We start from the raw sequence: 16,549 nt of genomic DNA, 5'->3' as shown, positions 1-16,549 counted from the left end.
CATGTGTAATAAATACACATTTAATCATAAACCTATCATAATTTATTGCTTTCACATTTGAAAAAAATCCATCTTATATGTTACAGAAACTAAGCAAACATAATGCTAATGCTAGTTTAACAATTATGACTAAACTACCCTTTTATAAAATCAACGTTTACCCTCACTTAAAACATTTCTATTTATATTAACGAATAGTATAAAATTTATAGTAATTGAAAATTATTTATTTTATTTTTAATTGAAAGTTATTTTAATAATTTTATTTATATCAATTGGTATTTAAACATTTATATATGAAATATTATAAAAATTTTATGACTGAAATTCATATTTCATATAAACATATTAAAACAAAATATATGCTTTTCGCACCATTTATGATTATCGGATTATGATTATGAATTATGATTATAAAAATAATTAAATATATGGTTATTGAATTATAAATAATCATATTTAAATTGTGACAGTTTAATAAATAATAAAAAAATATATTTATTTATATTGAAATATTAAATATGCTTAATACTTTAAAATTTGGATTAGAAAGGTAACAAATTTATTAACACATTAAATAATAAATTATTATGTCATAATTATTTTTTTAATAATTTAGTTAACGTACTATATTATGCCTACAAAATCAGATGGATAAAAAAATCAATACCATGAAAAACAACTATAGAAAAAGACAAAAATCCCCATAAGGAGGAAAAAACCGCTGACGTGCGTGACATAGCGAAAACTTGCAGCACCGAATCACTCAAATCAGGCTGGCAAAAACCAAAAATCGATCTACATGGGCGAGATTCCAAGAAGAGAAAGAAACTGACGAATTTGAGGGCTGACGTGGCGACAGTTGTCTTTGACGTAGTGTGAGGCCGGCAGCAGACTGTGGCTGCCTTTTAGACTGCGTTTGTTACTGAGGCCAGATTGCGATTGGTTCAGTTAAGTGAAGTCCTAGCAGAAAGAGGAGATGGACACAGCGTCTTCTTCTTCTTCGAACAAGAAGAGGAAGGAGGCATTGGGGTGGATGGAATGGCTTAGAGGATGGTGCTATGTGATTAATGAAATGCTCTTTCAAAGAATCTTGGCGAGTCATTTGCAGAACCCCTTGTCTTTGCCTCCGGTTAATGATCTCACCTGCATTGTTACCGGATCTACCAGCGGTATCGGCAGAGAAATCGCTCGGTATCACTTCATTCTTTAATTTACTCCTTTTGGTATAATTTATTTTTCGACTTTTATAACTTTTATTTACAACTTTGTTACATGTAAATAAATTTTGTTTACAACTTTTATATTAAGTATTTATGTACAATTTTTTTTTGGATTAATTTATTTACAAATTTGAAGGAGGTTTCTGTTTTCAACTTATTTTTTAAGTGAGATGGTTTGCCATTGAGTAAGATTTAGTGGAGGTTTGTGAAATTTTGTGGGAATTGAGGAGGTATACGAGGATTTTTGAGTTTATTTTCCTTAGATTCTTGAGTTTTAAGTAATTGCATTTGGACATGTGTAGTTCGGATAATAGGTTATTGGAATTCAAGTTTTATAGACTTTATCAGGATTCAAAAGAGTTTTATTTTTGGTAGTTTTGGAATAGAGCAAACCTTAAAGGAGATGAGTGAAATTTATGAAATTTGTTGAAAGCAGAGGGAATATTTCTGATGATCTTTATAATTTTATCAATGATATTTTCCTTTCATTCTTGCATGACTGAGTAACAAATGCTTTGTTATCTGAGCAAACCCTATGGGAGTTTAATCGAGTTTTGTGAAGAGTGAGGGGAGTGGTCGAAGATTTCAGGGGGTGTTTATGTTGAATTTAAATAGATTTTAGAGAGGTATATGAAGTCTTACTCTTTCTGCTTAAATTACTAACGGACTTGTGTGTGCTCAATGAACAGGCAATTAGCAGAATCAGGGGCTCATGTTATTATGGCAGTGAGGAATGTGAAGGCAGCTCATGATTTGATTCAGAAATGGCAGGATGAATGGTCTGGGAGGGGCCTTCCTCTCAATATTGAGGCATCTACTAAATTTTAATGATTGTGGCCTTTTTCTATGCCAAATGTGTTAATTTATTTCTTTAAAAGTGTCTTTAGTTGAAACATAGCACCCTTGCGCATTTATATGTTTTTTGTTTCTGGTTCATTTGTTGACCATCCTAGAGATGCATATTGGGAGTGCTTTTGCAGAACTGGTCTAGAGTAAAAATTGTTTCAATTAAATCACCTACAACCTTTTGTAAAGAAATAATTTTCAAAATATTGCTTAAAAGTACTTCACACTGATTCATAAATGCTTGATAGAAAAAAACACATTCCAGTTGATTCAAAAGGCAATTTTGTTTGTTAGGCAAGCCATTACTTGAATTGCTTGTGACTCTTAAATGCACCCTTAAAGACAATAGATAGTTTTTTGGAATTGTATGCATAATGCTAGCTGTTAAATATATTCTTATCTTGGTGGTACATTGTTATTCTTTTTAACATTTCATTAAAGATGGTTTACATGACATTTGTCTCCTCAAGGTAATGGAGCTTGATCTGCTCTCCTTGGACTCTGTTGTGAGATTTGCTGATGCATGGAATGCACGTTTAGGACCATTGCATGTTCTTATCAATAATGCTGGAATATTTTCCATTGGAGGTTTGTGTTTCTCAATCATTCCATAGGTGTAACTCTACTTCACTCTTGATGTTTCCCATCTTGATGTGTGGGTTTTTATTTATTTTTTGTTATAAACTTTCAGGTTTGCTATGACTTCTATAATTATTGTTCATAGTGTAGAATATGTTCACTTTTGGCATGCTTTTACTTGAAGGTTTTGCAGTATCTGGGATGCCAAATTATCTTTGAATGTGCTTGTCTAAGAAAATGTATTATTTGTCTGAAACGTGTTATTTGATTGCCAAGTACTACAAGTGTAATGATTTGTTTCATTTATTAACTCTTTACTATAGTAGTCAAACTGTGATGCTGTGAATAAATGATACGATGATGTGATAGTTGCATGAGAACACCGGTTGAAAAAATTTGAATAGATGAGTTATAAGCTTAAATGATTTGTATTGAATTAAAAGTCATGTTCAATTTCAGCATATCATCATCATGAACATTCAAATTGGGTTGATAAGTTTTTCCTTTCTTTTTCTTTTTTATTACACTTTCTGATCACAAAGTTTTTATGGGCCTATGTTTATTCATCAGAATGAAAGAGAATATTGGGCATAGAAGGTCAGTCACATACTCTGTTTGCATATGGGCCTTTTATATTTTTGGACTGCATTCTTTGGCATTCCATGTGTTCGTCACTGTGATTTAAACTCAAAAAGTTTATTTAGGTTGTTTGAGTAAAATATGTGTGTGTGTGTGTGTGTATTCCTTGACCATAGGATCAGTGACTTGTAGCTTGGGTTGATTGTCTACCAAAAGGCCAGGCCCTCTATGTGTTGAGTCTACTCCATGTTGATCTGAAATGTGTGTGTGTGTGTGTATTCCTTGACCATATGATCAGTGACTTGTAGCTTGGGTTGATTGTCTACCAAAAGGCCAGGCCCTCTATGTGTTGAGTCTACTTCATGTTGATCTGAAATCAAAAGTTTCCTTGTTATTCATAACACATGTTAAGGCTTTGATTTTCTTCTTGTTATCATTTACATGGGTGAATAAAAGTTGTTGTTATTACTTCTTTTTATTTTCTTAATCATTTAGGTTGAGATGCTGTGAGTGATCTATTTTTAGGGTTTTTATTGGAGAAATTTCATGGAAAATGAAATTGAGTGTCATCAACATATTTTGTATTTAATTTAATAGAAATGAACATAGAGGTCAGTATCTTTTCCAATCCTGCCCCTTCTCACATATATAGAAGTTTTGGCCCTAAATTAATCTCCTGTTCTTTTAATAAAGTTTAAATATTTCTCTCTCACCCTTTCCTTATGTTGTTTCTCAGAGTCAAAATCTAACATGATTATGTGTTAATGTTCATTACTGACACAGTTCCTTTTATGCTTATATCATCATAATACTTTTCCCTCTGTTCATTTTTATTATTATTATTTTTCCAATTTCTTCATAGAAGATGTATTATCTTCTCTGCATGTTCTCTGCCGTTGGTATTATTTTGCAAGCTTTCTGGGTGTTACAAACAATTTAGGTGTTATCTTATTGGAGGGATTTTTATTTTTTAAATTTGGCAACCATATAAGATATTGCAATAAAAAATGTTTATAGCTTCCAATTGTGTTTATATAACATTTACCATCATTTACTGCTTTGCTTTGACTTTGCTATGTCCAGAACCACAAAAATTTTCAAAAGATGGGCATGAAGAGCATATGCAAGTGAATCATCTGGCTCCAGCACTGCTTTCAGTTTTGCTTTTGCCATCCCTTATTAGAGGCTCTCCAAGTCGAATTGTTAATGTGAATTCTGTTGTAAGTTACATAATTGAAATGGCTGAGTGCATAAAAGCCTTCTGGTTTTTGTTTTCTTTGTATCATGTTTATTATTATTATTAAACAAACAAAAAGAAATGAAAAGAGTTTATATTCCTTTCTGTACATTATATCTGTCAAACATTATTTATGTTGGGCACATGGCCATGATATTGGAGTGCAAGAAATTTTGGCATGCCATTGATATGTTACAAAGAGGAATGATAAAGATGTGCTCATCTTCTGATTGGTGGATTGTTTTGCAAAATATGTTAACAAATATCAACCATTCTGTCTCATAGTGTCCTTTTGCTTGGTAACTAGGGCTGAGCATCTTTTCTTGGCCATACACTTCTCCTACTTATCTGTACTCATTGGAAGAGTTTTTGCCTCTGAGGGAAGTTGGAAAGTAAATGGCATGGGATTGTGTAGTTATAGCCATTCCCTAGGAGTATTTTTCTTCCTGTTCTTATACCCCCACAACTACTGGCCATTATGTACATAATGCAGAAAAGAAAAGAGTTTACTATCTGTCCATTGTATCTGATTTCACTGATGTTTATTTGTTAGATTTTAGAGCTTTGTTTTTCAATTCTTATGTTGGTGCTCTCTTGTATCTTATGAGAAATTCTTCCCATTTTATATATTTTGGAGATTTTTTAATGAGATTCTGATATAACAAAAGATTATAAGTTATATAGTTTGACAAGAATTGCAGTTAAGAGTATGGATCTTCATGTTGTAAAAGAATGTCTTCTGATTCTGTGTGGATGATCATTTGATTGGCCATGCCAAAGTATCCCATTCTCTATGCATGGGATTGTGTAGTTATGTACATATGTACTCATTGTGTAGTTTATATTCCTCTTGATTTCTCATTGTTGTTGGCAAAAATCTGTAAAAAGGGTGGAATGAATTTCTGTACATAATGTACATAATGCACCTAATGCAGTAGTTGATTAACCGTATTGCACGTGAATCCAGCTTATAGTTTAACCAACAACTGTTATTGTGTATGTCTGAAAGTATACTGCCTCCTCTTTTTGGGTGCAGATGCATTATGTTGGCTTTGTTGACCCAGAAGACATGAATATTGTTTCTGGGAAGAGAAAATTTACAAGCCTATTGGGATACACAAGCAGCAAGCTAGCACAGGTGCAGTTACATACCAGTGTTTTATTCTTTCATAAATTTGAATACCTGGAATAGGGTTGCTTTCACATTTTATTTTGTTATTTTGCTTATCGGGCAGCTTTATTGTGATGATCAGAGAAAATATCAAAGCTTCCGATTCTGTCAAATGCCTGCAGATAATTTACTGATTCATCCAACTTCTTTGGTGTTTTCATTATAACATTAATGCCAGTAGTATTATATCATACCTGGTCGATGAGTAAATAACCTTATATTTTTTGTATAGGTAACAGAGAAAGAATTAATTTATTAAGGGAGATAAACAGTGCACCAGTGTTAGGCACAGAAAACAAATCCATCTATTAGAAGGGTCTGTAGGTTTAAAAAGGCACACTAGAATCTGTGTTATTTGGTAGTATAAACAAACAAAAATTGACTATTACTACAGCCTGAGTAGCTCCAAAACACTGCTTGCCAATCAGAGTTGAATTAAGAGAAACCAAAAATCTTGAAGGTCTTTTGGAATAAAACCTGTTGTGATGCCAAGAGCTTATTCTGTCTTATTAATGCTGATTTTTTCTCTTCTACTGTCTTCAAGTAATTTTCTATTTCTTTCACCCCTAGTTGTCCTCAAAACAGCTAGAACCACAAATATTCTAAGGGTTTTGACATTTTTTTCCATTTCCCTAAACAGCATAATTTTCCATGAGTCTGATTATTCTTGTTTTATGTCATTTGAACAAAGATTTGTTTTGGACTCGCTTTCTTTGGTTGCCTGACAGGTAGACTTGAAGCTTAAATAGATGTCTGTATCTGAAACAAAGTTGAGCTATTTTTCTATAATAGATTTGTGTTTCCTTGCTTTTGTCAAAACACATACTAGTAATGGCTATGCAAGTAATTGCTTTAGTCAAAGCACTTTTTTTTGGGGACTTATTTGTTGGTTGCTAGGTCATCGAATGAAATGTATTGTAGAGTTAAATTCAGTTTCGGCTCAATTCAAAAGATTGAGAAAACTTGAGGGATATTTCTGTCACAGGAAAAGGAATCTTTGATCCTCTTTATAATTTTTTCTTGGTTTGGGTGATGTTGGCCTTTGTTTTTAAGTTCAATTTCTTCTTGTTGGATCTTCTTTGTTCGTGAAATTTATTTTTGACTTGAAAGCATTGAATTTTGAATAATATTATAATTTCTTCAGTGGTGTGCACATTTTTTAGCAACTACTAGAAGCTAGTCCATGTAAGTTCTTGACACTTAGGTGCTGTAATAGTTTATAATTCGGATTTCCATGCTCTGCTTTTACTGTTTTTAACTTTATGTTGAAATCCGAATATTGTTAGGTTGTGAAAGCTGTTCCTGAATAGCTGTACAATGAACCAGAGCAACAACTAATTCATATCTTGTATTGCTTATTTTTTGAATTGCCTGCAAAGAATTGCCATCTGATGGCCTGTAGATCACTTTGCAGATTATGTTTAGTAGCATCCTTCAAAAGCGACTGCCTGCTGAATCTGGCATTAATGTATTATGTGTATCTCCTGGAATTGTCCACACGAATGTTGTAAGTTTCTCGTCGCCTTTCAGTTGCCTTCTTATCTTGACAAAGGATGTTGACTTGATGTACGTATAAACCTACATGTGCATGTTTCTCTACATGTATGTTTCTGAACCTGCTTTGAGAAGTTGTAGGACAATGAAAGATGTAATATCTTTTTGACAGAAAAAAGATTCTGTTATATGAGTTTTCCTTTAAAAATTGTTGCAAGCAGAACTTTTTTATTCTCATCATATTATATTAAGTTAAAACTTGTGTAATTCTCTAGACATCTTACATGTGCTATTATAAATATTGTGCAGCTTCTAGCATAGAGCTTAAGGTTTCAATTTATGTAACATCTGGTTTTGAGAAGTTCACTAAACAGAGCTTTGAATATATTGCTTTTTTTAGAGTTATTTTATTTGGTATATAATCTTCTGTAGGAGGCAATATTATATAGCTTTTGCATGTTTGTTGGATTGGGAATGCATCTTCATCTAATTGGTAAATTTGTGAAAGTCCAAATAGTAGGAAGCAGGAATGTATCACTGAAATTTTGATTTGGTGTTTATCGATTTGCCTTCTTGGTTTTGATAGGAAATAAAAAGATTTAATTTCAAAGACCGAGAAGAGATAAAACAATTGAACTGAGTGTTCAAAAGCCAGAACCCTTGTAAGAATAAGGGTCTGTTGCTTTACAAGAATCTTGGTAATTGATGCTTTAGGAACATAAAACAGGAAAGATGAGTATAACTTGGACAACCTCACAAACATTTAGAATCATTCTGCAAGCCCTTTTCAGCTGAGATGAATGAAGAAGAATGAAGTGTTTTGAGGGTCGTTTTGATTCAGCTCACCATTTGCAATATGTTTAATGTCTTTGAATTTGTTAGTTTTAGAGTGGATGGAAACTAATTTTAAAGTAATACCATGCTAAGTGTACAAGTGCTTATATACAAAATGGCCTAGCATTGCTTGTTTGTTGCCTTTCATCTACTTTAATTTGCCTAATCTTTATTTATTTTTTTCTTACTTTCACACTTCACAATTGTTGATATTCTTTCGGCATATTGATTTCCATATTCAGTTTACAAGATTATTCTTACTGTTAATGTGCACCTCATTCAATGATCAGCAATGATGAGGTCTGATTAAATGATTTAGTTGGAATCAGATATTTAGTAGAAAGATATTTGAAACTAGAATGATCTATATTTTACTCTTTTGGTTCTGCCTTTATTCAATTGCAGGCAAGGGATCTTTCCAAAATTGTGCAAGCTGCTTATCATCTTATACCATATTTCATCTTTAGTCCACAAGAAGGTGAGTCTTTTCAAATGCTAGTGCATCTATCTTGTTTCCTCAGTTTTATTAGTGATGAAAGTAACTTTTATCAAGCTTAATGATAGACAACCCAATCAATTATTCCACCAAAAATTGCAAACAAACTCAAACACAGGCAAATAAAAATGATTTTATTGATAAAAGGGGATTAAAATAGAATAAACCATCATTTTGAGGAGTCAAAGCCTCTCAATTTTGTTGATTTGAGGCATCGGAAACCTCCCTAATCTACCCCAAGGTTGTCCACAGTCAATGGCTGTCCACAAAACCCTAGTATATTTCTCCCCACTTTTACAATCCTAACTACCTTTTATATGTGAAGCCTTACCCTCTAAAATTGGGACGTGTCTTCTCTAAAACCCTAGCCCCTAACATTACTCATCTCTTTGACAATCACCCTGTCTTTAGGGGTGGGAAAATTGAAATTTTTTTTTCCTTCTTTTTTGCTCCTTTGTCAGCTATCCTGAATATATTAGCTCTTTTTTTCCTCTTATTTTTCCCTTTTTGCTTCTTCCTCCCTGGCTTCTTCTTCACTTTTTTTCATCAGTTTTTGACCATCTTCCTTAGCCCTTTTGACAACTTTCATGGTGTCGATTTGACTACCTTCCATGATTGATTTGCTCAACCAAGCCTCCAACTGCAATGTTTCAACTTCTCTGGCATTTCATCCCTTTTTCTGACAACTCTCCACCTCCCACCACCCTTTTTCTGGCAATGATCAACCTTCTTCTTTGTTGATTTAGTCCATTCCATGCTGATCTGCTAATCCCTTGGCTTTCCAAATTTTGAGAAGCTTTTTCAGGATTCTTCACCATATTCCAACACCGATCTGTCTCCTCACACCCATTCCAGTGCCTTTCCAGCTCCTTTAGCTGTCACCTAGGCTTCAATTGTGACTGATCGCCTTCCACCAGTGACTATTTGACTTCCTCACCATTTCTAATCATCTTTCTTGTTGGAATCGCAACAGGAACCTAGATCTCACTGCTTTAATGCCATTTGATGGACAACCCAGTCAATTATTCCACCAAAACCGCAAACAAATTCAAACACAACAAAACAAAATGATTTTATTGATAAAAGGGGATTACAATGGGAGAAACCGACAATTCAAGGAGTTAGGGCTTCCAAATTTCAACCATTTAAGGTGTTGGAAACCTCCCTAATCAGCCTTAAGGTTGTCCATAAAACCATAATATTTTTTCTCTCCTTTCGCAATTCTAAATACCCTTTATATATTAAATTTTACCCTCTAAAATTGGGACATGTGTCCCCAAAAACCCTAGCTCCTGCACATTAATTTTCTCAACTTGACCTTTTCAATTGTCCGGGACCCTTATCTATAATATGTAGAAGAGTATCGGCCAGCAAAATTATGGTGTATGCATGGATAGTTCTCAAAAGGAGATTTGTTCATGTTTACTGCATGCTGGGATATTAGCTTGTGAGATTCATTTTGGCTACACTCAGGTGCACTTTAGATTTGGCTTGATAAAAATATGCATCAAAGTATTTGCTAATTGTCATATGTCAGAATACAGATATTGATTATGTTGATACACTTCAGTTGTGATTACTTGGACGCAAACAATAAGAATCTTGATTATATTGATACTTTGTTATTTATAACCATAAAGAAAATTCATTTTACAATTCATTGGAACAGTAAAATCTTTTCTTCTTTATCCTCTTAACATGAACTATATGGACATATGTTGGCTTTTCTTTTTGATTATTTATCGGACATGATAAAAAATACAAATATTTTGATAATTTGATTGTGTGTCATATTCTTATTATGAGACTTTATGATTTGATTTCAAGAGTATCTGTTATCCATGCTACAAAAGACCATTAGTTAAAACATTATTTTATTATGACAAATCATTCAAAATAGTTTACTTCAGTTTGGGAGGCAATATTTTTGTAGTTATTGTTCCTTTGGTTTAAGAAATGATATAATCTGTGGAATGAACCAAAAATATGTTTTAGCTATGCTTCATTATTATTTCTCTAAATCTCTATTATCTAATCTAGGATAATCTTATCTTCTATAAATACAAAAATAATATGAAAGAAAGTGCAAGCTTAATTTGGTAGGATTTTCAATAAATGCAGGATCCAGGAGCACACTTTTTTCAGCCACTGATCCTCAGATTCCAGAGTACTGTGACTTGTTGAGAGCGGATGATTGGCCTGTTTGTGCATTCATAGCTCAAGATTGCCATCCAACAAATCCTTCCGAGGAAGCACACAGCATTGAAACTTCTTATAAAGTGTGGGAGAAGACGTTACAGATGATTGGCCTGCCATCTGATGCTGTGGAGAAGCTGATAGAAGGGGAAGAAGTCAAATGCAAGTATGACAGTCAGCAGGAAACTGCTCTTTCTCACTGAAAGGACCAACACTATGCATATCCAAGCTACTTGTCTGTGGCTCACGTTTGTGGTCTCACAGTAAACCGTTCCATATGTCTTTGCTCCAAGTGGTAAGGTAATGGAATTTATAGGTCAACCCATTTCTTTTTCAGACATACTCTTAACCAATGACTATGATTAGTTAAAGTCGGCGTTGAACATTATATCTCTTGAAAAGGGTTGGGAAGGTATGTTATGAGCACAGGGACAAATGATACACAGTGATAATAGTCTCAATATTGTGTGTTTGTAAATTTAGAGATGCAATGTTGGATTTGATGCATTGCTCTACTCATTTATGAATCAGTGTACAATGATAAGACTCAGCATTATTATTATTATTATTATTATTTTTGACAAATTTCATCTTATATTCTTGTTAATGCTTTATCGGCTAGCATTGCCAATTGCATCCGTTCATAATGTTTTACTTTTAGTTAACCCATTATCAACTTCAATGTGCATGTGAATGATTATTTTCCATTTGAACTTTTATCAAATGTCATTTTTCATCCTTTTAAGTTTGAAAAATCCATTTGTACATCGGTTGTCATTTTCTTCCTATAATGAAACCATTATATGGAATGGTGGAAAGGTCATTTAGCATGGTGATTGACTCTCCAACGAGGAATAATTTGAAGAGTGACCCTTCCCATCCCTCTTTCTTCTCTTTTTCCTCTTTCCTTGTACGTTCTTTCTTTCAATTGTCTTCTCTTGATTCTAAGACTCATCAGATTGAATATCTTAGTACACACTATCTCTTATTTGAAATGTTATAAGCATAAAAAATGGTTTTCATTAATATAAGTGAATAATAGGTAGACAAATGAAAAATTCAAACTTATAGGGTGGGAATTCGAGGTTTTATCAAAGGTTGGTTGGGAAATAGTCCATGGGAGATATCCTAGTTGATGAGGAGTGTCAAGCGATATCTGATGTGTAAAGGGTTGATACTGGTTGATGATGGGAAGTTCTGATTAATTGCATGATGTATGAGAGGGAGATTGTTATGCTATCCCACATTAGAAGTGGAAGGGTGACAACAATCCAAGAGGTGACTTATTTTTAAGATTTTGTTCACGGTAAGAATTTGGTTACAACAAAGTTTTATGTTAAAGGTAGAGAGATTCTCATCAATGATTTTGGTGAGGTAACATTTTGACAATACTATATGATGTTGTGCAAAATTTGTTCACAATTATTTATGCATTGACAGAGGAGTGCTATTTTCATCTTATTTGTTGCTTAATAGAAAACTCCCTGTAGTGGAGATTTTTTTTTAGGATATTTTACTCATATCCTCCCTTGGTTTTCTTGTAAAATGTGAGTTCTGAAAACTTGCTATAATAGAAATACATTTATACAAAATAAAACAATTGGTATTTTTAATTATTGTGACTTTCGGGTAATTGGTATTTTTAATTTTCACATGTTGTTACTCTTTGAAATTTGTCGTGACTGGCGAATTACTAAAAAAGTCAGTCTTCAAAAACCATAATTTTTAAAATTAAAGAATAATTAATTAAATTAACAACTTTTTAAAGGATGAATCAACCACCATAATTCTCTAGCTTTTTAACAAATCAAGTCATAAAATAAACTTCACCTCTCACTTAAAATTCAAAATCAATTGAGGTATTGAGATAAATTTGTTACTTTGAATTTCCTATATATATTTACAGATTGATTATGTATGCTATAATTAGATTGATTTATTGGATTTTACTTGATATTATTTGATACAATGACAATTCTCAAATGTGTTTGATGTCAAAATGTTTAATGTCAATTTGTTCTTCTATTTGTGACAATTACTCCAAATTTAAAAGAGCATATCTAGTTTTTTATTCCAAACCACATAAATTTAGAAGTGGTCATAAACCTAGACAACACGATAATACATATGACCCATAAATTTTTAAATCCAATTCAAAAGGAACAATATCAATTTTCTTTAAGGAACCAATATTGAAGATCAACCCTACCAAAGCTTTACAAAAGAGGTTGATAAATTTCAAAATGATCAGCAAGAAAAGTATAACACGAATCTTGATGTTGATGTGAAAGATCTTATGAACAATCCTAGTTTGGACTTATTGGAGACCATTGAGAAATGAGTATACTGACAAAAGAAAAAAATTACAAATTTAAAGAGAATGAATGTTACTAAGAGTTCTCAAGGTAATTGATGTTCTCATTGTCAAAGTCTAATTATGTTACAACTAAGCTAGTGACTAAAGCACCACCAATTGTTGACACTAGAAAACCAAATAGTCTATAATCCAATGCATTGGCTACTATCCTTCCTTGACAAACCAATGCCACCTATTATCGAATGTGAAACACGAGGAATCGATGTTCAACAAGTAATAGATATTTTTATTGATAGAAATGTCTTGAAAATGCATTAGAGGGGAATGCTTTAGACATTGGTTCTAAACTTATAAATTCAATGTGTATAAATTAATAAGGTATAAATAGAAAATTTAATGTCTTCATGAACAATGTATATGACGTGTAAGGGAAACAAGGTTGTAAAGCTGTGAATATTTTCAACTTGAATGTTTAAATACTCAATAGAAATATCCTAAAACCCAAATCATACCAATCTTAGACATGTAGATGCTTGTTTACTGAGATAAGTCTTTAAAACAATGTTTCTCATAGTAGATCGATATATAGGTTTAAAGAGATTATTGTCGATTTTGCTAAAAGATACAAAATTGGTATATCTTATACACAAGATAAGTAGGTGAAAAAAAGAGACTAAATGCATTAATCACTTGAGAAGTCTTTTATATTATTACTTAAATTTGGTTATTATTTAAAGCCTTGTAATGTAGGCAATGTAGCACTTACTGAAACATTTGTTAATAATCAACTTAAATACTTCTTCATGTCAATGGGGTGTTCTATAAGAGTGTTTAAAACTCATATTTGCTTGGTAATTTGCTTGGGCAATACATTCTAAAAGGAAAGTTACCTTATAACGTTATTTATATTATAACCAAGTATAATAATAACTAGATATATCTATTGGCTTTCAACATGCAACACAGGGAGGAAATTGATTGTTGGACATGATTCCTCAATAGAATAAGGGATTCCATTGTGAGTTCCAAATTTAAAAATCATTTAAGATTGATATTTTGATATAATAATTGTGATAGCAACTATTTTCCCAATCGTGCACCATTAATGTTGTTATCATCGCTTGAAGATGAATATATGAGTTAAATATAGAAAAAAGAAAGGCAACAAATGGTTTATATTGGAAAGCAACTAAGGTTTACAAAATGTTTGACTTTAAACAAGCTATAAGGTTAATTTATGAAATGAATCTTGACACAACTAATTACTAACGAAAAATTGGCTTCTAAAGATAGGTTAGGCTGCAGGCTGCATTTCTCTAATTTAAGGTATAACATCATGATGATAAATATTATAGGGTTTTAATACATTAGTGCATAATGTTAGTGGGTTGTTAATAACATGATTGTAAACTCGATTAGTTTACAAAAGTACCAAGTTATGGGTGGTGGCCAAAAGAGTAGATTGGTTGATCTGGTGGAGCATATCTATTCATGTAGAAATTTTTAGCTTTCCCAGCTACTTTGTACACATGTAGCTACTGTTGTAAGATTGATAAATCTCACGGATTGTTATCAATAGATGCATTTAATACAACACATTTGAGACACTACGAGTAGATTATGTTAAAAATATCAATTCATTAAGAGATCAGTCAAAGTGAATTCATCCTAACGACACTCAAATTAATTATTCTTCTCCTTGTGAACAACTATAGATGATTTGGACGACCATCGAGTCAAAATAGAGTTGCTTTGCAAGATAAGACTGTTTTGGAACATATTATAGTTCTTATCAACAATCCAAACAATACCAAACTTAATTGTTGCATTCCAACTCGTATGCGAAGGTTAGCATTATCTAGGATTTCAAGCAGAGGCAATGGGCAATGTTCCTCTAGTAGTGGACGTGGTTATTCTCCAAGTGGGAGTGCCTTTAGATTTGAATTTGTGTAATGATGTTTTCATATTTTAATTGACTAAATTTTAAATATTGAAATTCATGTGATATTTTGGCTTTACTTCTAACATAGGATATTACCTCACAGAAGAAATATATTATATTATTTTACAAAATGAATGATGTAATAACAACATGTAATTAAATAATACAAAGTCGACCATAAACTAATAATCTAAATGGCCATCTTAATCATAACTAGTTCAATGTCTTTTGCTATCAAAATTGAATGGTCATCCCATATATATACACTAAGTTATTGATGAACTTCGATATGAATACATAACAGTTAATCGATCATCGAACTAATGGCAAGAATCACATCGATATAATGTGATTTTGATTAAATTACACCAAACGCATATAATTTTGGTAGGAATTGCATTATTTTAATACGATTATGATTGAAATTAAATTGGTCTGGTGCAACTAAAAGGTTGTCAATGGTTAATGTCTGCTGAGGATAGAGGCGTCAATGGGTCATACCAGGCTAGGCCAAGTCGGCTTCGATGTGGCCTAATGGGCCTAGGGCCCGTGTTAGGCCTAAGATCCGCACAATTGCGAGCTTTTGGGCCAGACCAACCCAAACAATCCAAAAGACCCATGACACAACCCTATGTATGTAGGATAAGGTCATGTCGGGCCTTAACGATCTAACTTGTTTATATATTAATAATTTTTTAAAAAATAATTACTTAAATTTATTAATATAAACTTATAAATTTCTTTTCAGATTAATACAACCGAAAATTTAAAAATGTAAGTAGATTTATCAAATCACATTTTGTTTATATTTTCAAATGATGTAATATCATTTTATAACTAATTATCGTATCTAACTAAATGGAACTCTTTTTTTTTTTTTCCGCAAAGCTGCAATGGTCTAGCTTTCTCTACTTATGTCTTTTTGACTTACCCGACACTTGAGTCGGAACAACTATTTTTTATATGCTCAACCACCAAAAAGAACCAAATGACCTGTGTGAGTGGTAATTCGACAATGTCTCTCACATTTTTTTAGACTTGTTATTGCCGCCATTCCATTAATATCTATTAACAATTTAGCTTTTATTTTACTTTTACAATTTTGTTAATTATTATTTTTATTTAAAATATTTTGATAATGAAAATACTTAAAATGTTATAAATGAAAAAAATGTGTTCAAACGATTGAGATAACTTTATTTTTGTAGAATCAATTAATCAAAAATTGGTATAATGTAAACACTGTAATAAATATCGTGTAACATAGACCTTACACGGTCTTTATTATAGTGTTTACACTATGCCATTCTTGATTAATTAAGTCTACAAAAGTTAAGTCATTTTAATCACTTATACACCTTTTCCATTTATAGGAGATTAAATTTTTTCTATAATTGTGTAAATAGGAGCAAATAAGTCATTCTCCATATATGAACTGTTATATTATTTTCCAGTAAAAATCTTTTTAACCCTAGGAATATAAACCCTAGGTTATTTCAATCCATATAATTATCAACTGGGTCTTTCAAAGAGTGTGAGTGTTTCGCTCTGCTAGGGTTTCTAAAATATCTTTTGTCTTCTTTGATCTTTGCCAAATCTGATAAGAAATCTTGCATTCCTTTTGAGTTTTTTCTT

The 16,549-nt window shown here is 32.2% G+C and overlaps 1 protein-coding gene across 1 annotated transcript; it reads left to right on the top strand.

Annotated features, from left to right (window-relative positions):
• Positions 1–682: 682 nt before the first annotated feature.
• On the top strand, positions 683–11,240 carry LOC123229755 (dehydrogenase/reductase SDR family member FEY-like). The gene is made up of 8 exons (XM_044655688.1): positions 683–1,194; positions 1,913–2,033; positions 2,540–2,657; positions 4,311–4,447; positions 5,501–5,602; positions 7,050–7,142; positions 8,369–8,441; positions 10,581–11,240. Exons 1-8 carry the CDS (start codon positions 980–982, stop codon positions 10,856–10,858), a joined length of 1,137 nt encoding a protein of 378 aa, XP_044511623.1. The 5' UTR covers positions 683–979; the 3' UTR covers positions 10,859–11,240.
• The last annotated feature ends 5,309 nt before the right edge of the window (positions 11,241–16,549 follow it).

Source organism: Mangifera indica, chromosome 11, assembly GCF_011075055.1.
Source record: "Mangifera indica cultivar Alphonso chromosome 11, CATAS_Mindica_2.1, whole genome shotgun sequence".
Classification (NCBI taxonomy): Eukaryota; Viridiplantae; Streptophyta; class Magnoliopsida; order Sapindales; family Anacardiaceae; genus Mangifera; species Mangifera indica.
Note: the sequence above shows the minus strand (reverse complement) of the source record. Positions and strands in the feature narration are given on the sequence as shown.

Bases quoted from the DNA above. Each gene is read 5' to 3' on its own strand.
- LOC123229755 (XM_044655688.1), top strand. From the start codon at position 980: ATGGACACAGCGTCTTCTTCTTCTTCGAACAAGAAGAGGAAGGAGGCA. The intron at 2,658-4,310 runs GTTTGTGTTTCT...TGCTATGTCCAG, and splicing joins TGGAATATTTTCCATTGGAG to AACCACAAAAATTTTCAAAA. The intron at 5,603-7,049 runs GTGCAGTTACAT...ATCACTTTGCAG, and splicing joins CAAGCAGCAAGCTAGCACAG to ATTATGTTTAGTAGCATCCT.